Genomic DNA, 26,633 nt, shown 5'->3' on the forward strand with positions numbered 1-26,633 from the left:
ACACCTGCCCCTGAACGAGTTCACACGGGCCAAGCGGCGAAGGTGGAACGTGGAACTCACTTTCCCTTTTTAATGGTGTTCCTGCCCAGCAGCGGGTCCAGCACAGGGTCCACGGTTTCGCCGATGTTCTCGATGAGCAAGGTGTCCCCTTCAGAAATGGCCTGCTCGATGATGTCCAGGTAGCTGTGCGCATGATGTGGGGCCAGGTAAGGACGCGGGCCCAGAGATGGCACCGCTGGGTGCCCCAGGAGGCGGCCCTCAGAGCCAGAAGGCACCAGAAGACAGGTGCCCGAGGGGCATCTGTGCACATCTCCCCTGGGGGCCTTCGGGAGGGCAGCCCCCTTACAGCTGTCGAGCCAGACATTTTCACACCCGTGTCTGGTCCCCAGGCCCCAGTGCACCAGGAAGGCAAAATGGGGTGGCCCTAGTGACCACTGTGACAAGGAAATGTGTCCCACTAGAGACGAGAAATGAGAAAATGACCAGCCTGAAGCCTCATGGTTGGCAGGGGCCACGTGGGACTCAAGCCTGGGTGACGCTCCGTCCCTGGAGCAGCAGGTACTGGGGTGGGGGGGTGCGGAGAAGAGCCCCGGGGTTAATTCTTTACTGTTGGCGCTATTCCCCAAGACCAAATATCGCAAGACAAATCCACCTGTGGGCCAGGATCTGTACGTAAAGACGCACCTGCCCATCTGACCAGTGCGGACACCTCGGGTGTGTTTCTAAGCACAAGGGCCGGCCGGCCAGCGGCTAGCTTTGGAGCCCCCACCTCGCCCCGCCTGCCACCACGGCCCCCACCTCTTCTGCCCCAGGCGGATGGCTTTCAGCTCGCTGCCGTATTTGTTTTTGATCCACTTGATTCCTTGCAGCTGGGCATCCACGATGAGGGGCCAGCGCTCCGTGTTGCACAGGATGGTGGCATTCTCGGTGGACATGCGGTCGCTGGGGAGGCCCTGGTTGTTCCAAGTGGCCACGTCGGCGTCATCCGTCAGCAGACTCAAGGGGTCCAGACCTTCTGTGATCGGGATGGGAACCTGCCAAGAGGAAGTGCTCGCTCTAGAAGGGGTGAGGTGGCCTTGCTTACTGCCCCACGGGGAACAGCTCTCCAAGTGACGGGGCTGTGGTTGGACCACGGACCAGCCGCGTGGTCTGGAAGACCCGCACTTACAGCGAGCGCCCTGATGCGTCTCGGAACTCACCAGGAGGGGCCTCAGCATCGGCCACACTGGGCCACGGCGCAAACCCGCCGCGGCCAGAGCATCAGTGAGGGTGACGTGTGGCTGGTCTGCCCCACCGGGGACCTCCCCAGAGTTCCCGAGTGACGAATGCAACCGAACCTCTTACCTTTAACTTCTTTATATAAGGGATCCAGAATTTGTCCATCAGCTCATTTCGGTATTTCTTGGTGAAGTAGCCCACGTAGGAGACGAAGGCTGAAATCAGCAGGACGTCCCCGCACAGGGTGACCCCCTGGCCCTTGAAGTTCTTCACCGATTCAGCCCAGCGCACGTTTTCCGATGCCAGTCCCCCTACCAGCCTAATGTGACCACGCGGTCAGTGGGGGGAGAGGAATGTTGGAGGGTCGCTCACGCCCAAGGACAGGAAGCAGCTCCCACCTCCCAGTGTGATGAGCCTGGCATTTCAAATCCTTCCTTTGCTCAGTGCTTCAACACTGGACATGCTTTGGGGGAAATTTTTGGGAATAACTGCTTTAGGGAAGCAAAACTAACATTTTCTGGGGGCAGCTGGGGGCCAAGTGCCCCCTCCCCAGCCTTCTGTGCTGACGTCACTTCTGAGCTGACATTATTTGGACATTTCGCCCACATGCTAGAGCTGCTGCCGGGACACCACTGAGCACAGGCTTTGGCCAACTGGCAAGTCTTGGCAGAGGCGGAGTCTGGATGGTGGCCACAGTGGCCACAGGACAATGTGGCATCCAGAGGGCACCTGGCCCCAAGCGGAGTGGGGACGGCAGGGTTGGCGTCCTGCTCCTCTGGCCACCTGCCTGAGAGCTGGCCCCTGACCTGAGATGCGACATCCCCAGTCTGAGAGCATTGAGATATTTGTTGAAAGCACAGGTTGCCTGATTACGACCCCTGAGGTCTGTCCTTAGCATCACCCCCAGGAGCCCTTGCTTCCCAAAGACCAAAAGACCTCTTTGCTTTTCTTGGTGGGTATGTCAAGTCCCTCAAACCTAGGATGGCATCTGCACTCTGCTGGAGGCCATTGTCAGGCGGCTTGGGGATCTCCGAGGGTCCCTGGGTCTCACTGACTACCACCTGCCAACAGTTGCCAGCCCTCCGGGCAGGGGACTCTGTGCCAGGCTCCCGGGGCTCACTTTGAAAAGCAGGAAAAGAAAGCCCTGAAGCCTCGCTGCCCACTGGTGAGCACCTGAGGCGTCGGCTAGTCCAAATTGAGATGTGCACGTGGGTTTTGAGGACCCGGAATGAAAACATGCGCGGACTGTCTCAGCGATCGTCCTCACAACGACTGCATGTCGAAATGATCCCATTTGGGGTTCAGAAAAATACATCCTCAAAATTGGTCTCATCTTTGAACTTGCTAAGGTGGCAATGGGAAAATGTAAGGGGTGGGCGTGGCTCGAGCTGCCTTCCCGTTGGGACAGCGCGGCTCTGGAGGCCACGTGTGTAATCAGGGCGTAAAGGGCCGCGCAGGTGGAGGCCCTGGAAGGCCGTACAGACACCACGGTGCGGTGAGAACAAGCCCCCGTGGACGCTGCCTCCCGGGCGGGTCTGGGTTAGGGTGAGTTCTGTGTCCCCAAAGGTCACGAGATGCACAGAGGTCCTCTACCCAGGAGGTGGAGACACTGGCCGATCGTCAGTCAGTGAGTCTATCCTGTTCTGTGGGCCTGTCCCTTCCACGGGCACTGGCAAGACAAGAGGGTGGCCCGTGGGGCGGAGCGAGCTACCTGTTAGCCAGCGAGATCACCCTGTTGGTGGCGTCGGCCTCTTGCTGGCACTTGATCTTCTCTGCAGTTGCCTTTTCAAAGGCCGACGTGAGGTTGCTCAGGTTGGCATTGAGTTCCTGGGGGAACAGAATGGCCAGGAAATGGGGCGGTGGTGGGGTCCCAGGTCCCGCCAGAGCACGCACAGCACGGAGCGGGGCCTCCCGGGTGGGCGATCTGGGCCCTGCAGCTGCGCTGGTCATTCACAGCGGCCACACTGTGCTGACCCCGCCCCGCAGGGCTCTGACCCCGGGGGGAGCCCCTTGGGTGCGGGGAGCACTCACGGCAATCTTGTTTTTGATCCGCGAGAGCTTCTCTTGCGCCTCTGCTAGCTCCGCGTTGGCCTCCTCCAGGGCCTGCCTCTTGGGGGCCACGTCGCAGTACACCTCGTAGAAGCGGACGATGTTGATGCACCAGGAGCAGAGGCCCGCGGCGGCCGTGGACTTGGAGCGGATGAACTCGGGGTCGAAGGTGGGGTTGCCTTGGTAGGGCCTGGAGAGGGAGCAGTGGGTGCTGGCGTGGGCCCTGGGCCCCAGGCCGTCCCGCGTCTACCCTTCCAGCCGTCAGGGCCACACTGGTACGCGCTCTGGCCACCGGTCCCAAGCAGTTACGAGGCGAGCACTGTGAATTGGGGTTTTGGGGGGGGGTGTCTCAAAGATGAAGAAAAGAGCGAGGCACAGTGTTCTGTCCCCAGAAGTTGGGGAGTGAGGGGATGGCCTGTGATCACATGAAGGAGGGAATTGCATTCCTCGTTCTCTGTTCTGGAGCTTTCTGTAGGTGGTCCCGTTTCATTCTCAGACCTCACCCGTCAGCAAGAAAACCCGGGTTCAGGGGGCTGGGGGCTCAGCGACTTGCCCCGAGTGCCACCTGCAGGAAGCTGTAGCCCTCGCGTCGGGGGCGGCGTGTCAGGCGCTGTTCTGAGAGCTTCCTGCATGGGGGCTCCTGGAGCCTGCTCCCCTTGGCATGTGTCATCACCCCATGGCACCGTGGGGCGACAGGCCCAGAGAGGCTGAGCGTCTCTCCCGACGTGACCCAGCAGGGAGGGCGCAGCGCTGGCAGACACACGGAGCCCGCGCCCCGGAGATCCCTGGACCCCCACAGCACTACCTCCACTCCCGGGGCGGACCGAGGGAAAATCCCCAGAGATGCACCCTAGACCCTTCCGGAAACCAGTATTTTTAGGCACAACAAACTGAACTGTCAGTAGAAAGAATTTCAAATGCGTAATTTGAGGTAGTAACTGGTGAGTGGCCCAAATTAGGGCCGGCAGCCCGGCTCCTCCTCCTCTGGTTTAATTTACTTCACGCCTTGTTTAGGTTGATCCTAAAGCGGGTTTGCACCCTTCAACACACGTCAGACACGGGGGAAGCCAGCGGGGTGGAGCCGGCCTGAATCCTCCAGGGGCCGCAGCACTGCGGATGCGCCGGGCCACCTGCCGCCGAAGTAGCAGAGAACGTGTCCTCTTGTTCCGGCGTTGGGTGAATGGCGGGAGCCCGACAGTCCCTGTATATGTACAGCGCTACTGCCACTGGCAGGCGCCAGCCCAGCACGTCGGCCCCCGGGTGGGAGGCCCGGGGACATGTGTCTAGTCTTGTCCCACACCCACCCCACAGCTACATGGCCAACCTGCTGCACGCGTGTCCCTCTGGATGTGGTATCTACGGTGACAACAACAGAAAGAAAAGATCACGCCTGATGGAGCCCGAGCCAGCGGAGGACACCCACTGCACATGTGCGTGCGTGCAGGTGTACTACAGTGTTGTGTGCATGGGTGTGTGTCATGTGTGCACGTGTACATACAGTGTGCATGGGTGTGCGCGCATCATGCGTGCAGGTGTATGTACACTGTGTGCATCATGCGTGCAGGTGTACGTACAATGTGTGTGCATGGGTGCGTGTGCATCATGCATGCAGGTGTGTATACTATGTATGCATGGGTGCATGTGCATCATGTGTGCAGGTGTATGTATAGCGTGGGTATGCATGGGTGTGCATCATGCGAGCATGTGTATGTACAGCCTGTGTGTACATGGCTGCATGTGTATACGTATATGTACAGCGTGTGTGTGTGTGTGTGTGTGTGTCATGCGTGCACGTGTGCACAACTGCTCTTGCCTCTGGGGGCCTCTCCCCCGCTCCTGTGGCCCTGCAGCTGCTCTGCCCGCCTGGCATCCTGGGGCCGTGTGTGGGGTCGCTGGCCCTCCCATGTCTCCTGTGGGGAAGGGGCTGCCTAGACTTGGGGCCACGGGCCTTCCCACCTGCTTTGACTCCTTAGGTGGGTGGGGGGAGGCAGTGGGTGGTGAGACGCCTCGGGAGCCCACGCTTCACCCCGGCACCGGGACAACTCCCCCGCTGCCACCTGCCGAGTCTGGGCCCCCACCTTGCCCACCTGCCCACCCTGATGAGCACAGGCTGCCTGGGGGAACAGGGACCATGCAGCACCGGCAGGAAGTGAAGTGAACCCCACGGCGCGGCCCCGACTCACTTAAATGCTTTTAGGCAGGCCTCGGGGATGTGCTCCTTGTCGAATTTTTTCAGGGAGTCCAGGAAGGTGTCCACTTTGCCCATCATGATTTTTGCGGCTTTCCAGCTCTTGTCCTTGGGGATCTTGCCCCCAGGGGCGGTCAGGATCATGACGGCGGCCGTGACATTGACCACGGCGTCCGGGGGGGACCCAAAGGACTTCAGCTCCATCAGGTTGTTCTGTAAACGAAGGACAAGCAGCAGCTGTGAGGGGACGGGGCCCTGCCGCGGGATCGGGAGGCCCCGTGACTACCGGGGAGGCCGCCGAGACCCTGGGGTCCCTGCGCCGGCTCCGCGGCTTTCTCCCCACCCTGGCCGGTCTCGCTTCTTTCGTTTCCTTCCCTTACCTTGTTCAGCGTGTCGAGAGCTTCCTGCGCCGCCAGCAGGGCCGGCTCTGCCTTGGCCAGGTCCGTTTCGCAAGCCTTTTGTTTCTCTGTGACATTCTGGAAGGAAGCCACGAAGGAAAGTTCAGTGCAGGCGGGGGTGGGGACCGCGGCCGACTGTGTGCACGTGTGCGTGAGTGTGCGTGTTACGTGGCGCCCTGGGCATGAGGGAGCACAGCCGGGAGTGAGGAGGGCGGCCTCCCCCCAGGCCCATGCATGAACTGTGCACATGCGTGTCCCCCGTGGCGGCAGCACTGCTGTGCCCCATGGCCCCCGTCAGCCTGCCAGGTCACGGGTCACCTCCTGGAGCCCACCTGTCTCCTCCCTGTCCCCTCGCCCCTGCCCCTCAGCTCTCAGGCTACAAGGAGCCACACGGGGGCCATGGGCTCGGGATCCTGGAAGGGGGACGTCGTTCCGTGGGCCTCAGCTTCCAGGACTGGAGGGAAACCCTGGGGCCACACGGGCCCCGCGCCGCAGGCTCCGAGGCCTTACTGTCTATTGGTGCCCTTGTGTGATCTGTCCGGGATGGGACACTCGGGAGGTAGAGCTCGCCCTCCCCTTAGGGCCAAGACCCCCGCACGCATCCCCGCACGCACGCACTCCTAGTCAGGAAGAGCCCCTCTGAGCCTCAGGAGGGCCTCGGTGCGATACGAGGCAGTGGGGGCTGGGGGCTTTGCTGGCACGGAGGCGGGAGGGCAGAAGGGACAGGGGGTCTGCAAGGCACCTCCTGGAGGGTCCGTCCAGGCCCTGCCTTGGAGGCCCGCGTGGGGCGTGACCGCAGGCCTGGGCACGGGAGGCGAGGTCTCTAACCCGGGGGCAGCCCCTGAGGGGCCATTTCCGGATGCCGGGGTTGGAGAGGGACGGGCGCCTGGACACTAAGGGCCACAGGAGTGGCAGATGGCAGGTCATGGCTTGGGGTGTGCTTGTGGGGCCTGGCTTGGATCCTGACGATGCCGCCCGCCTGTTGCCGACCTCCCTGGGCCTCGGTGGGTTGTGGGTGTGCGGGTTACGAGGAGGAATGGTGTGGGGCTCCTGCCGCCCTGCCTGGCCCGTGTCCTCCTCCTCCTCCAGCACCTGGTGGTGGCCTTCGGGTTCCTCGTCCTCCAAACCACTTGCCACCAGGCCATGCTCCATCTCAGCAGATCGCAGGCGGTTACTGGATACTCTCCATTTACACACTCACGCGGGTGCATGGCTGGAGGCCTCAAGGGCATGCAGGGCGGGGGGAGGGGAGGAGCCCCTCGGGCAGGCCACGGGCCCCCAGGGACCAGTGACCCCGGCGGCTCTGGGGACGCCTGGTGCAGTGAGTCTGAGGCCCAGGACTCCCGCCCGAGGGGCTTCTCAGACCTTCCTGGCCCCCGGCATCTGGTTACAGTGCAGACCGTGGCCGGAGCTGGGCTGGGGCCCGACCCTGCATTTCCTCCCAGCTCCCGGAGATGCCGCCTCCGTGGCCTGGGCAGCCCTCCTCTGAGGCGGGGGGTCGTGCTCGGGAGAGAAGCTCCCAGCCTTTGCCAGGGCCGGGAGCAGGCACCGAGCCTCGGGGAAGGCCGGGCCCGCGGAGCCGTCGGGGGGCGAGCTCGGCGCGCACCTTGTTGATGACTTCCACCTTGGCCTCTTCCTCGTCGGCAATGGCTTTCTCTTTGCTGACTTTCTCAGTTTCCACGCCCACCACGTGGATCAGCTTGTCCGCATTCTCATTTTTCTGCTTGAGCTCAGCCTCCTGAATTGCCAGCTTGGCCTTTAAATCATCCACCTGGGGGAGGAGACCCCGAGAGATGGGCAAGGGTGGGTCCCGGCCCCACGCACAGGCTGGGGGACAGTGCTGGGGGCAAGGGCCAGGCCCGGGGCCTGGCAAGCGGGAGGGAGCCTGGGGAAGGAGTGAGGGACAGGGTGGGACATGCCCCCCACCGTTCTTGGTGGTTTCTCCCACAAGGAGGCCCGTGGTCCCTGTGCTAGGACCATGTCTGGAAGGTTCCTCTGGGGAAAAGAAGTGTCCTGCTTGGCCGGGCTCCTCTCTGATCCCTTCTGAGCAAGCTGTCTGGGTAGGAGCCGTCCTGCTTGGCCCCTCCAAGGTCTGTCTTCCTGGAACACCCCCTGCCGTACTCCCCCCACACCCCTACAGGGGTGGCCTTGACCCATGCCACGCTGCTGTGGCTCTGGTTCCAGGGGCTCGGCCTCCCTGGGGGCAGAGGCGGGTTCACGCCTCAGCAGGGTAGCCGGGGCTGTCCTCAGGGCTCCCCTGGGGACACCAGCAGTGGGCAGTGAAGGTCAAGGGGCCGGGCTGCACTAGAGAGGGCACCTAATAAAGCCGGGCAGAAAACCTAAAAAAGAAAACAAAACCCAGAGGACGGCAAATGCCTTTCCAAGTGGGCACCGCAGTGTGCAAGGTGTCTCAGGGCGTGTGGTCACAGATGCCCGTGACCTGATCCCACAAATCCCACTGCGCTTGGGCCCACGTAAAGCACCCAACAGAGTAACAGCACAGTTGCCAAAGCATTTTGAATCCATTTTTCATATTAAAACCCCCACGTTCTCCGGGGTTTGAGAATGGGAGCTTCTCCGAGGCGGGACTCCTGTTTCCCTCACTCGGGGGAAGGTCTGGAACCTGCAGGAGGAGCCGCCCTCCCTACCTGGGACGCCGTGCTCTGCAGCTTCATCAGCCCGTTCTCCAGCCTCTCGATCTTGGCCACCAGCTCCATTCTCTTCTTGGCCAGCAGGTTCTGGTACAGTTTGATCTGCTCCAGGAAGGTTTTGGGTGTGGTGTAGTTGTAGCGCCGCTCGGTGGCCAGGTACAGCTGGGACATCTCATTGACCGTGGTGTGCACGTAAGACATGAAGATGCTGATGGAGGTCTTGACCTCTGGCTGCAAAGGTGAGTCGGGGCGTTAGTCCCCTGTTCCCTTGGGGGAGCAATCCCATGCCCCTTAGGGGCCCGGGGAGGAGGCGGCTGGGGACCCCGGGTTTTCAGCAAGGCCGACCTTCCTTTCCTCGCCGGGACCCTGGAGGGGAGGCACAGCCCCTCAGCCTTGGCCGTTCAACCTGCTTGAGGCTCAAGATGGCAGTGCCCTCAGGGGCTGTCGTGGGCGCTGACACCATCTCTTCGAGGGCTTGGCCAAGCACCAGGGACACGACACAGCTTTATCACTGGGACTGCCTCTCCCTGACTCACACGCCTGCATCCCTGGGAGACTGCAGGGCCTGACCACGTGTTGGGGTGACCCGGGCAACCCCAACAGCGAGCATTCACTGTGCATTTCCTATGCTGGGTCCTTTCCCACACCAGGGTCACAGCCACCACCATCTGGGCCGCCCCCCCTGCCTGAGTGCTCTGCCCCAGGAGCTGTCCGTGCAATACCCAACGGCAATTTGAGTCAACGTGGAAATGTGTTCATCCGACGCATGCTTCCCCTTCGGCATCTACTCTGTGGCCCTCCCTGGTGCCAGCAGTGGGGGCCGCTCCCCCAGATCTTAGGAGGCCCCTGTCTTGGGGCTGGAAACCCATGCCTATGCCCCCAGGGAAATGAGAGAAGTGCCCCCCGCCCCCCCAGTAAAAGAGGAGGAGGCTTAGATCACCCACCGCCCCTGTCAGCAGGGGCAGGTCAGAGGTGAGGGAGCAGCCCCGGGAGGAGCCCTGCTGGAGCCCGAGACGGGAGTGAGCGCGGGCCTCTGGATGCCCTCAGAATAAATGCAGGCGCGCCTGTCAGCCCTGATCAGGGACAGGGACTGTGTGTAAAGCCTGCGTTGCTCAATTTGTGGGCACCCTGGCGTCAGCTCTCCTGACCTGGCCCTGTGGGGCAGCGGCCGCAGGGGTGGGGCGCTCCGAGCCAGTTGAAACCAGTGGCCCCTGGCACAGTAACACAGGGCCGTGAAGCCAACTACCAGCGGCTTGTCTTTGTTTATGATGTTGGTATTTGTTCATTGTGAATTATTTAGCGTTGATTTTGGTTTTTAAAAGTACTGCACGAGGACATCACGGATCTTGGTGACTGAGGTCACACCTCCTCTCCCCCCTCTTATAGTCCTCCAGGTCGTGGAGGCAGAGGGTGCGGGGTCCCCCTGTCCCGGGGGGCAGACCCTCCTGGCTCTGCGCACCAGCACGGAGGGCTGTGGACGGGCCGGTGCCCAGTCACCCACCTGAATGCCCTCAGTTTCCTGGAGGAAGCGCGCGCTCACGGACACCAGGGCGTCTTCCGGCCACTCGTGGAACCAGTCGATGGCCGTGCAGTTGACAACAGCAGGGAATTTCCTCGCCCGCACACGCAAGACGGAGCCCACGGGAGAGAAACACAGGATCACCTGGATGCGGGACAGGAGAGCGGCTTGTGGGGCCCGGGGTGCTGAGGGCCGAGCTCGGGAAGGGAAGATTTCTGCTGTCTGCTTCCAGGTGTCTGCGGAGTCACCCCGGTTCTGGCCTTAACATGCAACTGGTGCACATTCCACTGACTTCACACCTCTTGTGGGAATGGGGAAATGCAGACGGCGCCCCTGGCCTTCTGACGTGGCCCCGCGGCGGGGACAGCCGGGTGAAGGTCCGAGCGGGAATGAGCACCATCGCCGGCAGAGGAGGGCCGAGGACACGGAGCCTCCTCCAGGTCCCTATGGCCATGATGGTGACTAATCCCCAGACAGCCTGGGACCCCAGCCGCAGGCGGTGCTGTGCACACGGGCCCTGGTGCCCATTTGTGGGACCGGGAATAGCCTCAGCCGCTGGGCCCCTCCTGGCTCTGCAGCCCCTTCCTCCGTGGTGTAGCAGGTGCCTCCTGGAGTGGCCATTCTACGGGAGGAGGGCCGTGCCGGGCCCTGGAGGAGGAGCCCAGCAGAGGCCGCATCCATCAGGGTCTCCCTTGGGGGCTCCTTCGGCCCCCAAACAATATCTGTGGGTGGCCCCGCATAACCCAGACTGGGGACAAGAAGAGGGACCGTGCCGTGTCTGCATGGAGCAGGGGTGATGGTAGCCAGCAGGCCCTGGGAGAGCTATGGGGGGTGGACCCTCAGGGTCGGGGTCGGGGGCAGCATCTGGTCGGGGCAGCTGCCCCTACTGGACACTGATGAGAAGGGAAGAAAGGATCCGAAGGGCCCTTGGCCCCACGGGTAGTTCAGCCCAGCGTCCCTTGGAAGGAAGGTTGAAGGTCGAGGTGCACTTATAAATCTACTTAAAATCGTGCATGCGGGGTGTGTGTGTGCATAAACACCCGTCGGCGGGCGTCCATCGGGCAGCGCACTGTTTGCTCTGAAGGCCTAACATACGCAGACGGGAGCAGCCCCTGCCGCCGCCCCCAGGGGAAGGACCTGAGCCCTGCGCTGGGCCCAGGGCTGCTCCCCGGATGCTGTGAGACCAGGGCTCCTACCTTAAGCTGCCTGCGCACTTTCTCAATGAAGAACTTCCAGCACGTTTCCCGAGTGTCGGTCATGCCGAGGGACTTCACTTGGGGCCGCATGGAGGAGATGATGTTCTCCACCTCGTCGTCCATAAACAGCCCCGGGATCTCCCCCGAGGCCAGCAGGTCATTGATGAGCACCAGGAACTGCTCCTCGGCCACCTGGGAGTCTGTCATCAGGAACACCGAGGGAACGTTCTTCACCGCCGTCTTTATGTACTGCGCGCTCAGGTCAACCTGGACCCAAGGGGGACACGGTCAGGGCCTGACGACCACCCTGGAAGGGACGTCTGGGGTCATCTCTGTAAGACGTGTGCAGGGTCTATGTACAGGGACCTGAAACCTTGGGTGGGGAGCACCCGTGCTCACTGCAGCCCATGGGCGGGAGCAGCCCAGGGGCCCGTCAACCGACAGACGGATGGACCAAACGTGGCCTGTCTGTATGATGGGTTATTGCTCAGGCATGAACGGGAGGGATCTCCTGACACCTGCTACAACATAGGTGGGTCTGCAGCGATGCCAGGTGAGGTCAGCCCGTCCCCAAACGCCGGGAACTGCGGGATTCCACTTGGGTGAGGTCCCTGGAGAGATAGAATGTTGGGGGCGGGCGCCACGGGCTGGGGGCAGAGTGGGCTCGTGTTTCAGTCTGGGGACCGGGCGTGGTGGTAGCGGTGGTTATAAAACGGCGTGATGTACGTAATGCCACCGACCTGTATGGTTACAACGGTAAAATTTTGTGCTGTGTTCGTTTTACTACCAAGGAAAGAAAAAGGAAGAAAGACAAAACCTCAGAGACCCTAAAAATGTCTCGAATCAATGCGCTCCAGGCTCGGGGCTCAAGGGTCAGGAGCTGGTGCTGGACAAGGACACAGGGACACTGCATAAGGCTTGTCCCGCCCCTAGTGGGACTTAAAGAAGCAGCTCCACAGGATACCTGCATGGTCAGGGCTGGAAGAATGAATGAAGGGGAGAGTAAAAAGGAACACACAGGAACATCACACAGCAGCACAAATAGTTGCTATTGTCCAAGGATACAGTCCAAGGTGCGCGTGCAGATCGTCTGGCGCTGCCCCGGGAGTCATGCGCCCGTGCCGAGGGTAATGGCTGATTTTCCGTACACCCCGTGGGCCCCTGTAATTGCTCACAGGCACCCCGAGGGGCTCAGTGCTGTTTGGCAGCAGCCCAGCAACCCGGCCTCTCTGTGCAGAGACACGTCACCAAGGCCCCGTAGCTGGAGGTGACTGCGGTGGAAAGCCAGCCTCGGGTTCCCTATGTTTGACGCGAGAACAAAAGCGAGGGGAAGCCCTGAGCTTAGGAGAGCCAGCGGCGCAGGTCGGCGGGGCCTGGGAGCTGACAAGGCAGATGCTCCTGGTCTGGCGGTCCCGCCGCGGCCGTTGCATGTGGGCCCAGCGCCACCCCTGAGGCCGTAGAGGAGGGCAGCGTGCCCGCGAGTTGCAAGTCCGCCCCTGGCAGGTCGTCAGGATGCTCCCGGGGGAGCGCGTCCCTCCTGTAGGTGGGGGTGGCCGGATGGGAAAGCTGCCAAGGTCCCCCAAGTTCAGGTTCCAAGTCTGATCAGACTGGCCGAGGTGCGCGAAGCTAATTGTGCAGCTGCCCAGGTCCGGGTGGAAGTTTCTGGAAAGACTGAAGGCCGTGAAGGCCTAGGAATAGGGATGAGAGACCCGCTTGGGAAAATGGCCTGTGCTTGAGTCCTGGCCACTCCTCCTTCTGCAAAGTCTGCACCTGGCGCCCCTTCCATCGCCACCTGCAGGTGCTCCACTCGCTGCAGGCTCGGCCCCCAGGAAAGCCCACAGAGCTGCTCCTGGCCCTCATCCTGCCGCCCCTGGATTCCCACCCTCTTGGGTTGTGGGGCCAGTACCTCCCACTCCCAGCACTTCCCAATCCCCAACACGTGCCTCCCCTCCCCCCCCCCACTCCCCTAGATTCCTTGACCGGGCCACAGGCGGAGCAGCGTCATTTGTCGTTCCTGACGCATTTCCTCCGGGCACTGGCCTCCTCCGGGCAATGGCCTCCTCCGGGCACTGGCGTCTTGGCTGCCCTGGCCCCCAGCCCAGTTCTGTCCCGTCCTCATTTCCTGCCCGGTGGAGGCACCACCCTGCCGGTCCCAGTTCCAGGCACAGACGTCACTGCCAGCTCCGAGAGCTCAGCTCCTGTGAGCCCCTTCCCCACCCACGGTCAAGACGGAGGTCCAGGTGAATCTAGGGATCAGCAGTGACGGAGGAGCACACGTTCCCGCCCCTGGTGGGGCCCCCTGAGCTGGCCCGGGGTTCCAGCCATGCCCTGCCTCCACATGCTCCCTCCTGCGCAGGCAGAGACCACGGGGCCACCCTAGACTCAGGTCCCTCCTTTACCCATCTCTACACCGTCCGGTCCCAGTCTTTGTGGGGTCACTGGGCTTTTGCCGCAGCTCCCCACAAGTCACCCCACGGCACTCTCCGTGGGTCTCAAGTCACTCTCTACTTGGTTCTGGGACACTCCCAGGTCTTGGTCCTCTCTGCTCACTCGATAGCATATCATGTTCTGGGGACCGAGTCCAGGATTTTCCACGAGGTGCAGTGTCTCGCGGGGGCGCTTCCAGACCTCTTTCCTGCTGCATCTCTAACCTCCAGTGGGCGCCTGCAGCTTATGGTACAGGTGGACTGTAGAGCAACGTCCCATCCCTAGCAGCATGGTGCAGGCCCCGCTTGCATAGGCCATAGGCCCCCCGTCTCCTTCCTTACTTCCAGACCCACGGCAGCGGCTTCATCAGGGTCAGGGACGGCTAGTGCGAGGGGGCTTGATGTGGGTGTTGAGAGGACGGGCCTCGGGGTGGCTCAGACTGAATGCCCACCGCCGGCCCTAAAGTCAGGAACCAGGGACAAAGTCCACACAGGGACAGAGCAAAGGGCAGGATGCCGTCATGAAAGTAACCCCATACAATGTGGTTACTGGTTAGTAAGACTAGAAACTTTCTGGAGAAAACCCAGTGAGATGATACAGCGCAGGTGCGACGATCCTAATTGCCGGCGAGCGCACTGGGGATACCCGGGTGAGCGGCCTGACTGGCTGCGGACGGGACGGGGCAGCCGGTCAGGAGACAGCGTCTGGAGATCCGGGTAGGAAGAGCTTCCCTTAGTGCAGGGACTTAGAAAACACGCGGGCTAGTCCTCGGTTAGAAAGAGCAGAGTCCGCTGGGGACAGTGACAACCAGAAGCCAGACGCTGATCCGAGGGGGCCGTCCCCGGCTTAGCTCGCCCGGCGCCCGTGCCAGCTGGCCGCCTCCCCCACCGGGAGTCCAGGGCGCTGCGGCCTCGGGGCCCCGTGGGCTGGGGGGCTGCCGCCCGGTCCGGCACCGTCCGGACGCACAGAGCAGCCCCGGCACCAGCACCGAGGGAGCTGCGCCCGCGTAATGCGCTCGAATCAATCTCAGTTCCAACCTGAAGCGCTGTGAGGATTGGGTCTGGGCTAATCGTGTTTGACGAGCACACAGTTCCCTGACAGAGCAAATTTTCGGGAAAAAGAAATCAATAAAAAGCCTCGGCGGCGTATCTTGGGGATGGGAGACCTGTTTACGCTAATGTTTATTTAATTAATTCAAAAAGCAGCCTTCCCGAATCCAAGTTTGTAGTCAGATACCCCGTAACAGCCCTGAATTATTTAATCTGGCCAACGGGGGATGACGCAGAACCGGGTCTGTGCTGACTGTGCGGACCCTGACCCACAGGCCCTCTCACCTTTGCCACCGGGGCGTGGGCACCGGCCGACACGTGTCCCGGCCCTCGGCGTGATGAGGAGCCTGCAGTGACATACGCTCTGTGTCCTGGACACGCGAGCCGTCCGTTTTCTCCCCCCCCCCACCTCCAAGGGTGGCTTGTCAGAGAGCCACGTCTCACCTTGAGGTCCGGGATCCCGTAGCCCTTCTTGAGAGTGATCTGGAACACGTCCAGCGCGCTGATGTAGGCGGCCAGGCGAGAGAGGCTCTGCTTGCCGCTGCCGCCCACGCCCACCAGCAGGGCGTTCCCTCGGGGGAACTCCAGGATGCGGTTGATCCTGCAGATGTGAGCCACCGCGTCTTCGAACAGCACCTGCAGAGGCCAGAGGGACACCTCAGCGCCCCGGCGCACCCGGACGCGGCTCCTCCCGCGCGGCACAGACTCTCCTCCCAGCCCGGCCGGTGTTCGCTGCGAGTCTCGCAGCCCCAGAACGCCAGTGAGGCGCTGGTGATGAGACACGACAGGAGACCGTGGCCTGGCCCCTTGCCCGGGCTGTGCGCTCAAACAGCGCTCACCAGGTTCATGACTGCGTTGACTTCATTGTAACTGTCCAGGACGTCCACCAGCAGCTTGTTCAGGTGAGCCACGTCGGTTACCGAGAGGTATTTGGGCTCGCCGATCCCGTGAGAGAAGTGGCAAAACATATTTGGTTTGGCAAACAGGAGCTCATCACCAAGATCCTAGAAATAAGGGGCAAGGCACTTCTGTTGCTGGCCACCATGGGCACGCGCAGGTCATCAGTAGCAGCTCCGGTCCCTCGCCATCGTGCTCCCCCCGCCGCCCCCCAGGATGCCAGGCCAAGTCTTCATGGGCCCAGACCACTGCTGCCAGGGCTCTGCAAACTGTCGGCAGAAATCCCTAGTAGGACGGTCCCATCCTCATCACATCAGGAAGAAGAAATGAATCTGCGGAGGACGTCAGGACATACCGGCAGAGCACACTGACCCACACAGGTCTTTCTTTACCCCAAGTGGATGGAGGGGGGTCATCACATCCTGCCCTCCGAGGAGTCAATCCCTTCTCCCTCAGATGTGCATTCATGGGACAGAGTCATTTCTTGGGACCCAGTGGGTCCTTCCCACCCCCCTGTGAGGGCCCTTCCAAGGTTGCTGGCCTTATCATTGGCCCCAGATACCATCATTACAGTGGAGTCTCTCTGGGCTCATTGGAGGGACTTGGTGGCTTGACTCACATCAAAGAATTTCTTGGTGGAAGCCACGGTGACTCTGCGCAACGTTTCCTGGTCTTTCTGGTCAACCATTTTGTCTCCATACACTCTTTCAGCTTCGTGCAGCCAGAGGCGGACTAGGTCAAGTGGTATTCTCAGGATCTCCGTGGTGGAGAACAAGAGTCCCTGCCCCAGACACAGGTGGTCAGCACCTTTAGCTGTGCTATGAAGGCCAGCCAAGTGCAGTTCGCAGGTGAAGCAACAGAGTGGTCACTTGCCCAGACAGTGATCTGTCAAGCCAGGGAAGCCACTGAGGCCCACGGCCATGCAAATCCTGGAGGCTTGGAGGGTGTGTCGTGGGGAGAGATATGGGGGGATTCTCACAAGACAGAGCAAGGTCTTGACTCTCTAACAGGGTGGATAGTGGAGAAGGGACAAGGGGGCACGGCCAGAGTGGGTTCCAAGCTGGGGCTCTGCAGCAGGTCTGCCTATGTCTAGTCCCGGCTTAGCCATTTACTGACCAAGTGCCCTGGGGACGTTCAACACGTTCTTATTGAGGGCCTGCCATTTTCCAGACTCCCTCTGGGGCTCCAGGATCACAGCAACAAGGTAGGCTCTGTCTTCATGGAGTCCACATTCTAGTGGGAGATGCAGCCAGGCAATCAGAGTAACAAGGTAGTTATACATTGTGACGTGGGCTATGAATGACATAAAGGGAGGCAGTGAGATAGTGTAGGGGTGAAGAGGGACCTCTAGAGGACACGACATTTGAGCTGAGCATGCCTTAGCCGCCCAGAGTCTTAGATTCTCCTTCTGTAACGTGGGGATATAGGAGCACGTTACATGTATTTTTGGAGGAGAAAATGCGGGTGTAAGTGACAAAACCTGGTGCCTGGCTCAGACTAAACAGTCAATAAATAAGAGAAAATATCATCACTGTCATTACCAATACCGTCATCATCATCACCATCACCACCACCCCCACATATTGCCATCATTATCACCGACATTATCACCATCACGCTCATCATCACCATCATCGTTATCATTGCCATCATCATCATCACCATCATCATCACCACCACCACCATCATCACTACCACCATCACCATCACTACCATCATCACCATCACCACCACCACCATTATCACCATCATAATCATCACCACCACCATCATCATCACCATCACTACCATCATCACCACCACCACCATCATCACCACCACCATCACCATCACTACCATCATCACCATCACTACCATCATCACCACTACCACCATCACCATCACCACCACCATCATCATCACCATCACTACCATCATCACCACCACCACCATCATCATCACCACCACCACCATCACTACCATTATAATCCTCACCATCACCACCACCATCATCACCACCATCACTATCACCATCACTACCATCATAATTATCACCATCATCACCACCATTATAATCATCACCATCACCACCATCACCACCACCGTCACCATCCTCATCACCACCACGACCACCACCACCACCCCATCATCACCATCCATCCATCATTTTGCTTTCCCTCCTGAGAGCAGCAGAGAGCACCTATGGAGCAGGGACGCGGCCGTAACAGGCCTAGAAGAGCAGTACCTGGAAAATATTGGAGAGGTCCCTGAGGTTGAAGACATAGTGAAATTTAATGGCCGTGGGAAGAAATGTTGCAGTGACTTTCTGATGCAGGGCTGTTACAGGAAAGAGATACATCGATTCTCAGGTACTCTTAATGGCCTCAGGAAGTGCAGAGCTTAAGGTATAGTCTCTAAAGCAAATGGACTATGAAATAGTGACAATTTAAGTAAGAAATCTGCACGGCTGACAAGGGGAGAGGTTTGCTGCTCTACTGACGTGTAAATCATTTCTGTACACTGAATTTCCAACCCCCCCCGCCTTCCCCTCGAGCAATTGGATCTCATAATATCTCCTGCTGAAACATAGCATCATTTAAAAATATTGATTTGAAAGTATAAATAAAATATTTACCAGGGGAAACTGTGAAGGAGCCATCAGCCCCATAAAGCAGTAGGGCTGTGCCGACAGGAGGGGGGGATGAGGCTGGTCAGCTTACCCAGGGCGGAGGCCACCAGTTGGCTGCTCATCCTCTGAACCACCATGGGGACTGAGCGAAAGGTCAGGTGTTGGGCCAGGATCGTGTTGTAGATGGTGGCGAGGGCCTCCTGGCCCGGGAAGCTCACAGCAAACACGCAGAAGTGGCGCTGCCCGGAACAAGCACAAACCCCCATTGGGCAGCCCGCGGGGACCAGCCCGTGGCCGGGGCTGCCTTCTTCGGGGAGCAGACTGTCCTCATTACCCAGTGTCTTGTGGGCAGGGTCGGAACGGACAGTTTCCCTTCCTTGTGCCTTATATATGGTAAAATCCCATTAAATATTGATCCCATCCCCAACAGCCAAATTTACACTTCCTGCTCTCAAGCAAAATTTTGGCGGAAGCCAAAGAGTGTCTCAGGGCGCAGCCCAGGTTTTATATTCTAGGTCCCTATCTGCTTAGGTACTTCAGAGGTGAGGTCCTGCCTGGGCAGGGTTGCAGGTGTAATACAGGATATCCCGTTAAATCGGAGTTTCCGATAAACAACACGTCGTTGCTTTCAGTATAATCATGTCCCAAATATTGTACAAGACACGCTTATACTAGGCAAGTATTTGTGGTTTATCTGAAATGCAGATTTTACCGGATGCCTGCAGTTGCATTTGCTAAACCGGGCAGCCCTTCGGGGTCCGAGGGAGGGCTGGCTGGCGTCTCGCTGCCCCGGGAATTCCCTGACGCACGCCCAGAGCTTAGGGAGCTCTCCAGGGGACGTCGGCCTGCAGCCCCGACAACACCCCGGATCGATGCTTTTATCTTCTTGTGCCAAAGTGAGCCTCAAACCCACAGGGGCTGGGTCCCTGGAGTTTGATTTGTGCCCACCTGGAGTCTGGGATCGATGGTGAAAGATCCGGAGGTGGGGTTCATGCAAGCCACGTACTGGCAGTTATGGATGTCCTTCAGCGTCAGCTTCTGCCTGTCGTACCTGCGAGGGAGACGGGCGCAGGTCGTGCCACCGGCCTGGCAGAGCCATCGCGGGGCCCCCAGCCCCCCCAGTTATCTCTTGCCTGCGGTGACCCCGCAGAGAAACCTTCGATAAATATAGCTTATATGTGAAAACATCCACCTTTACTTCATGTTGTCGAGAAGGATTTTGCGACGGGAGGCCTCAGGGGGCTCCAAGAGCCGCGGCGCGGGCCCCCAGGACGCGCTTTGAGGGCCGCGTCTGCCCGGGACCGTCACAACGAGCAGCGATGGCGATTATCCGACAGGCCGAGTGTGCCCTGGACGGAGCTGCCCGGGGCTCGGGTGCGTTGAAAGGTTATAAAGCTCGTTCCGTGCCCTTCTTACCCCTCGGGGTCCCCTACCCCCCGTTAAGCGCTTGGCCTGCTGGGAGCTGCCGCCTGTTCCTGTGGCTTCGCAGGGATCCCCGACCCTCCGGATGCCAGGCGAAGTTTTAGGGTTTTAGGTTTAGAGTTTTAGGCGCTGCGGGTGCTCTCCCCGTCCTGCTGGCTCTGGGCCGTGCTCACGCGTGGGGCGGCTTGTGGGCCGGTGTGAGCCAGGGCTGCCGGGCGGTCCCCAGCCTCGCAGGCCATGACCCTCGGGGAGGGTGAGCGCCCCCCACCGCTCCCGGCCTGCTTAGGGCCGGCCCCTTGGCCTGGCTCTGTACGCCCCCCAGGGAGCGTCCCGGCGCCCCGTCCCCACCGAACAGGCCGTTGCTTCACTGCTGACCTTCCTGGCTCCCTACGGCCCGGAGCTCCGCAGGCCAGCGCGGCGTGGGGATGAGGCGGGGACGCCCATGCGTGCACCCGATGCCTGGCTCTGCCGCCTGTTCACCCCTCCGTGCCTCTGGTTCTTGCCTCCAGCGCCCAATGATTTCTGACGGGAGTTCTTGGCTTCCTTTGGTCTCAAAACCCCAAGGTTTGGCCTGAGCCATGTGCCAGCTCATTACAGGACCCTTGTGTCAAGACACCTTATTTTGGGGGCGCCTGGGGGGCTCAGTCGGTGAAGCGTCTGCCTTCAGCTCAGGTCGTGATCTCGGGGTCCTGGGATCGAGTCCCGCATCCGTGGGGAGTCTCCCTGCTCCCTGCTCCGTGGGGAGTCTGCTTCTCCCTCTGCCTCTGTCCCTCCCCCCACTTGTGCTTTCTGTCTCTATCTCAAACAAATAATAAGCCCTTTAAAAAAAAGACACACTTATGTTAACTGTACTTCATGTTTCCTGATCTTTCCAAATTGCAGACGTAAACGTGCCACCCTCAGCTTCCTGCTGCCCGTGGGAGAGGGCTTCTCTGGCCAGCATGGGTTTTGGGGTCTGGCTGCAGCTGCCCTGCGCATCCTCTCCCTCTGGCTCTCACTCAGCAGCCACACGGGGTCCTCCACGGGCCACGTTTCCTCCCCCCCCAGGCCCTTTGCACGTGCCATTTGCTCTGCGCAGGCTGCCGTCCCTCCAGGGTCTGTCCACGGCCTGTCCTGACCCTGCTTCTAGCTTTCAGTTGTTGGGCGGCCTCCCCCCGGGGCATCTCTGCCCCAGGCCGTGGACTCCTCTGGGACCACAGTGGGGGGGGGCTCCCTCAGAGCTCCCCCTGCCTCTGCAGCGCCTCTGTCTCCCCTGGCAGATGGACCCCAATGGGAGAGGGACCTGTGTGACCTCCCTGCATGGGAGCCCTTGGCCACGGCTGCCGGCCCGGGGTCTAGACTTCGGTGAAATGCCCCCACCCTGGCGGTCCTGCACCGTCCCCGTGGCCCCCACCCCGCCCACTTACCAGTGTCCGTGGTCCATGTGCTGCCGGATGAGCGTGTGGGGGGCCACGGTCCCGTACTTGTCCACCTCGGGCATGTTCATGTCGTCGATGAAGTAGATCAGCTTCCTGGTGCCTGGTGGACCGTAGTTCCTCCCGGATTTCTTCTCCAGCGGCTTCTCAAGAACCCCTAGAGGAAGGAGCCGCTTGGCTGTGGCCATGCTGGCTCCACTCTGGTGGGAGGTCCTGCAGGGCCCAGGGTCCCCAGCACCAGATGCAGTGGCCGAGGGAGGGGCCCTGGACGGGGCACCGGGGCTGGCGGGGCTTTGACCCCATCACCCCCAGGAGCAACGGAGTGAGCCATGGGCATGGAGGGTCTGCGCTGAGGGCAGTGGACAAGCTCGGGGCCCCCTCAGATTGGCCAGGGAGCAGCTCCCCAGGGGGTGTGCCCAGGAACTCTGGGAACAGGGGTCCTGGCTACTACTCCCATCCTCCTACTCGTGGCAAAAGGCCAGTGCAGGGGTGTGGCAGGTGAGGAGGATCCTGGCCAGTCCCTGGGTCTTTGGTGGAAAGGGATAATGGGGAATGTGGGGGGGTGGCCATGTGGGGTGAGCACGATTAGAGGTGTCTATGCTGGGCCCTAAGGACCCACCCTGGTCCTTGACCCCATCCTGCACCCCTGCACCTGGCCCCAGCAGCTCTCTGCACCCCAGCCTGCCCCTGCCTCACCCCTGCTCTTGGCCAGGGCCCCAGCCTGCATCCCAGCTCCTGGCCCTGGCCCCACCCTGTACCCCAGCCTGCCCTCTACCCTGCACCCATGTTCCTGGCCCTGGCCTCATCCTACATCCCAGCCTGCTCCTCCCTGCACCCTAGCCTGCTCCTCAGCCTACACCTCTGCACCCAGCCTGCTCCTCACCCTGCACCCCTGCTCCTGGCCACAGCCCCCCCCTGCACCCCAGCCTGCCCCCCGCCCCACCCCTGCTCCCGGCCCTGGCCCCACCCTGCAGCATGGCTGAGGTGGTGTAGAAGTTGAAGGGCACGGCCTGCACCAGGTAGTCGTCGGTGCTCAGGCTCTCCAGCTTGTCTCCCATCAGCACGGACTTGCCGGTGCCCGCGTTCCCCACCAGCATCACCGGCCACGACTTCTCCATGAGCAGGTCCATGAAGTAGCGGATTCGGATGGTCTCTGTCGTGTGCACCAGCGAGGCCTGGGGGCGAAGGAGGAGTCTCTCGTTCCAGCTTCCCGCTGACGTGCTCCCCGGGGCAGTCTGGTCCCTTGTCCTACTGTGGGCAGCTGTGAGCCCCTGGCCGTCCGGCGGGAGGCCCGAGCGGGGACGCTGAGTCCCGCTCCCGACTTGTCCGTAAACCGTTCCCCGGCGCAGGTACCTGCAGCGGGGTGTCAGGGTCCAGCTCGAAGGCCGGCACTTTTTCCGTCCACGGGAGGAACTTCTTCGTGTCGGGGTCTATGTAGTAATCAAAGATGGTTCCCTGCGACGGGAACTTGATCGTTTTAAATTCATTGATCCACCACTTGCTGAACTCGACTCGGTAGTCCACGAGCTGTTGGGAGAACAAACGCCGTGAGGTCGCGGCGAGAGACACCCGAGCGCTCCCGTGGGCAGCGGGTCCCCGGCGGCCGGCCGCGCACCTGGTCCTGGAACAGGGCTCCCCCGAAGGCCCAGAAGCAGGCGAACACGAAGTAGAGCTCGTACAGCTCCTTGGGGGAGTCGGGCGGCGCGTTCCTCTCCGTGAGGAGGCACTCGAGCAGGTACAGGATCATCTGGGTGATCGTGATCTCCGGTATGGGCGTGATCTTCTTAAACCCAAAGCGCAACTTGTCCAGGCACGTGGGCAGGTACTTGTCGAAGAGGATCATCAGGTTGGCCTTTTCAGACTGCACCTTGCGCCGCTCAATCCAGCTGCTCACCACCCTGGGGAAGGCGGGGAGGCTCGGGGTGGTGGGTCTGCCCAGCATCCTTCCCCCGGGGAACAGCCCTGGTGTGTCTGATTCCGGCGCTCCTGCCCGGTGATGGGGCCGGATGCAGACCTACGAGACTGACGAGGGTGCCAGGGCCCTGGGGGCGGGCTGTTTCTCTGGCATTCTAGCTACAGGGGTGCCCTAAGCTTAGAACATCAGGAAACCACCTTTGCTGCCCCAAATGAAGCCAATACTGAGGGCAGCAGAGCTGGATACGGGGCAAGAGAAAGATCTCATGACATCATCTGGGTGGGAGGAGGAGAGAGGGGCTAGGAGGACAAGAGGAGGCAGAGAAAGGGAAAGGAACAGGGACCTCTCATGATATCATCCGAATCCTAGACCCAGCCCGGCCTGAAGCAGTCTCCGTGAATTGAGTCAACTCACTTTTCTTTTTTTCTTAAGTTTTAGTTTGAGTTGAATTTGTCACATTCCATGGAAGAGCCCAAACTAATGCGACAGGCAGTCCTCGAGGAGCCGTGCTGGAGCTCCCAGGCGCCCACCTGCCTCTGCAGTGGGCTGCCCACCATATGGGTGAGGGCACCGGCTCTCGCGTGGCCAAATCATTTAACACGCCCTCTCTAAGTGGGAGTGACAACGACTCCCATATCCAAGGACCACCTGGGCTGATTTTTAAAAATTTCATTTATTTATTCATGAGAGACAGAGAGAGAGAGAGGTAGAGACACAGGCAGAGGGAGAAGCAGGCTCCCTGCAGGGAGCCCCATGTGGGACTCGATCTCGGGACTCTAGGATCACGCCCTGGGCCGAAGGCAGGTGCTAAACTGCTGAGCCACCCTGGCTGCCCTGGGCTGATGTTTTTAAAGCCCGCGGGAGGGAGCCGGGCCCACCCTGAGTGCTAAGTGCCTGCTAAAGCACAAATAGTGTGCGGCTCCCTCGCAGGCCAGCCAGCCGGAGTGCCACTTCCGGGACCACCGCCCCCCCCCCTGCCCCCAAGCAGAAGCACGGGGGGAGCTCCCGTCCCCATCCTAGCCCCGAGGACCAGCCTCTCTTGAGCTCCTGCCCTGGCGGCTCCAATCAGCACAGGGAACGGAGAGCTGACGCCTCTGCCCCCGCGCCCCGGACCGTCCACGAGGACAGCGTGGTCCTCTCCGCAGTCCGCGTGCTGCACCCCGCATACAGCAGGCCCTCCGAACGCAGCCCGGGTTGCGAACCTACACACAGACGCCGGTACCTGCCCTCTATTCTGAGGCTGTTTATGTGAAATTAAAAATTCTGCCGTGAAAAAAAAAAAAAATTCTGCCGTGGTTGGAGTCATCCGGCTCCTGCAGCTGCGCACGCTGCCTTTGATGGGAAGTGCAAGCCCAGGGAGACGCGCACTCGCGCACTCAGATGGAGGACGAGCCCGCCTGGCTCCCGCCCAGCCCCCAGAGGCAGCCTTGCTTCACTTCCCGCTCTGGGGTGTGCAAGGCCATCTCCTGGCCTTGAGTCACTGCTGCCCCTGTGGGAGGGCTGCCTTTCTCCCGGGGGGCCCCTGTGCTGGTGCCCTACCCTCTCCACTTCTCCCCTCCTCGTCCCCAAACGGCGGCTCTCTCTCTTGGTCCTTCCTCCAGGGCCCCAAGAACCAGGGCCCCAAGAATCGGGGCCCCAAGAACCGTGGCCAGTGTAGAGCCTGCCTCCAGGCTCTCCTTCCCACCCCACTGCTGCCCCCTGAGCCCCCCACAATCGCTCCTTGTTCCCATTGCCCTGTGTCAGCAGCTCCTGCCTCGCCTGCCCGCCCTGCAAACTCTCACATGTGGTATAGTGGGCAGGATGCTGGCGCCTGCAAGACATGTCCACCGGGACCTGTACGTGTGACCTTAGTTGGGACAGTGTCTTTGCAGACAGATGTAGTCAAGGTAAGGATCTCAAAATGAGATCATCCTGCATTAGGATGACTGTCCCTACAAGAAGGGGGTACTGAGGGGCACCTGGGTGGCTCAGCGGTTGAGCATCTGCCTTTAGCTCAGGGCATGATCCTGGAGTCCTGGGATCGAGTCCCACATCGGGCTCCCTGCATGGAGCCTGCTTCTCCCTCTGCCTGTGTCTCTGCCTCTCTCTGTGTCTCTTATGAATAAATAAAATCTTTATTTTATTTATTTATTTTTTTTTTAATTTTTATTTATTTATGATAGTCACAGAGAGAGAGAGAGAGGCAGAGACACAGGCGGAGGGAGAAGCAGGCTCCATGCACCGGGAGCCTGATGTGGGATTCGATCCCGGGTCTCCAAGATCGCGCCCTGGGCCAAAGGCAGGCGCCAAACCGCTGCGCCACCCAGGGATCCCTAAATAAAATCTTTAAAAAAAAAAAAAAAAGAAGAGGGTACTGAGGAAAGGCCTCGAGAGAACAGAGATGGCCTCAGAGATCGGGTGAGGCATCCAGAAGCCAAGGGACGCCAAGGATGGCCCAGAGCCACCAGAAGCCGGGACAGAGGCCTGGGACGCATTCTCCCTCGGGGCCTCTGGGAGGAACCAGCCCTGCCAACACTTTGACTGTGGGTCTTGGGCCCCCAGAACCAATGCTAAGTCTTCTGTTCCTCACATCCTCCCTCCCCCGCTGTCCCCCGTGGCCGCACATCGTCCAGCGCCTTGGGCAGCTCTCCTCTTCACGCCAGGAGGGGCCCCTGTGCGGGCCCCGCAGCCCGGTCCACACCAGCCCCTACCTGCCAAGAGCATCCTCAGGCTTCATGCTCCATCCACAGAGACCCGACCAGCGCCCGGACCCCTGAACCTCCTGCTCTCGCCCCACCCGTGCCCCGGCAAGACTGGTCCTCGCCTGACACGCTCCCCGGACTTTTTGTCTTCCTGGAAAACCGCCTCCCACCAGGCACCAGCCCGACTTCACCCCTCTTGGGATGACTTCCTGTCTCGGCCTCAGGGTTCCCGGTGTGTGGTGCCACGTGGGAGTCACCGCGCATCATGCCACACGGTTACACGGTGCTCTCTCATGCTTTGGCTGCCCCGACCCGGTGCGTGGGCAAAGCCCTGCCCGCAGCGTGCACCGAATCAATGACTACGTGCCCGCGCAGGCAGCTCTGGACCACCCCCAGCCTCGTCTGTCTCTGCCAGTTTGGAACCCGACTCACGGGTTCCACCCTAGATCCGTAGGGTTGATGTAAAGAATGCCGGCCCTGGAGACGGTGGCCGGGGTGGCTGTCCTCAGGTGGCTGATCTCGAACACCAGCCTCATGGTGCGGTTTAGGGGGATGCGCTCATTGCTGGCCAGCGTGAGGACCTAGGAGGGAGGCAGGCCTGTGGGTCTACGTGGCTCCGAATAAGGAGGAGGAAGTCCGGGACCTGTGCACCTGTGCCCGCCACCACCCAGCGCCCAGCCCACGTCCGCCCCCACCCACCCCCGGACAGCACAAGAGGCTCCCACATGTGCGCGCCGTGTAGGCCGTCACTGTGATATTCACTTTGCTTTTAAAACCACGATCCTGCCCCTCCCTGGGAATTCCTGGGTTCCCGCTTCCATCTAAGTGAGAATCATTTTCTCAAGAAGCTTCTAGTTAATTCTGAGGGCTGTTTCTGCCTTCCCAGATATTAGATGTCCTGCCACGTTATGTCACATGCCAATTAGGCAAGGATGTTTTCCATATCTGCACTCTTCACCCACGCTGCCGCCCAAAAATATCTGAGATGGGGTGCGTGAGG

At 60.7% G+C, this 26,633-nt stretch overlaps 1 protein-coding gene across 3 annotated transcripts in view; it reads right to left on the minus strand.

Annotated features, from left to right (window-relative positions):
* DNAH17 (dynein axonemal heavy chain 17) overlaps nt 1–26,633 on the minus strand; it is a 96,153-nt gene that overhangs the window by 18,324 nt on the left and 51,196 nt on the right. The window contains exons 43-64 of one of the 3 annotated variants that reach the window (XM_041724756.1): nt 26,066–26,214; nt 22,653–22,935; nt 22,391–22,564; nt 22,005–22,212; nt 21,029–21,194; nt 19,149–19,251; nt 18,292–18,439; nt 17,817–17,908; nt 16,212–16,373; nt 15,535–15,699; nt 15,140–15,331; nt 11,220–11,486; nt 10,002–10,167; nt 8,502–8,731; nt 7,460–7,624; nt 5,836–5,931; nt 5,451–5,668; nt 3,250–3,457; nt 2,930–3,045; nt 1,345–1,537; nt 799–1,034; nt 61–183 (exon numbers count right to left, since the gene is read on the minus strand). In XM_041724756.1, coding sequence (XP_041580690.1) covers nt 61–183; nt 799–1,034; nt 1,345–1,537; nt 2,930–3,045; nt 3,250–3,457; nt 5,451–5,668; nt 5,836–5,931; nt 7,460–7,624; nt 8,502–8,731; nt 10,002–10,167; nt 11,220–11,486; nt 15,140–15,331; nt 15,535–15,699; nt 16,212–16,373; nt 17,817–17,908; nt 18,292–18,439; nt 19,149–19,251; nt 21,029–21,194; nt 22,005–22,212; nt 22,391–22,564; nt 22,653–22,935; nt 26,066–26,214 — 3,860 coding nt within the window. Of the gene's footprint in view, nt 1–60; nt 184–798; nt 1,035–1,344; nt 1,538–2,929; nt 3,046–3,249; nt 3,479–5,450; nt 5,669–5,835; nt 5,932–7,459; nt 7,625–8,501; nt 8,736–10,001; nt 10,168–11,219; nt 13,156–15,139; nt 15,332–15,534; nt 15,700–16,211; nt 16,374–17,816; nt 19,104–19,148; nt 19,252–21,028; nt 21,195–22,004; nt 22,213–22,390; nt 22,565–22,652; nt 22,936–26,065; nt 26,215–26,633 lie in introns of those variants that run through there. The other 2 variants (XM_041724757.1, XM_041724758.1) reach the window with 2 other exon arrangements.

Source organism: Vulpes lagopus, chromosome 12 (genome assembly GCF_018345385.1).
Source record: "Vulpes lagopus strain Blue_001 chromosome 12, ASM1834538v1, whole genome shotgun sequence".
NCBI lineage: Eukaryota > Metazoa > Chordata > Mammalia > Carnivora > Canidae > Vulpes > Vulpes lagopus.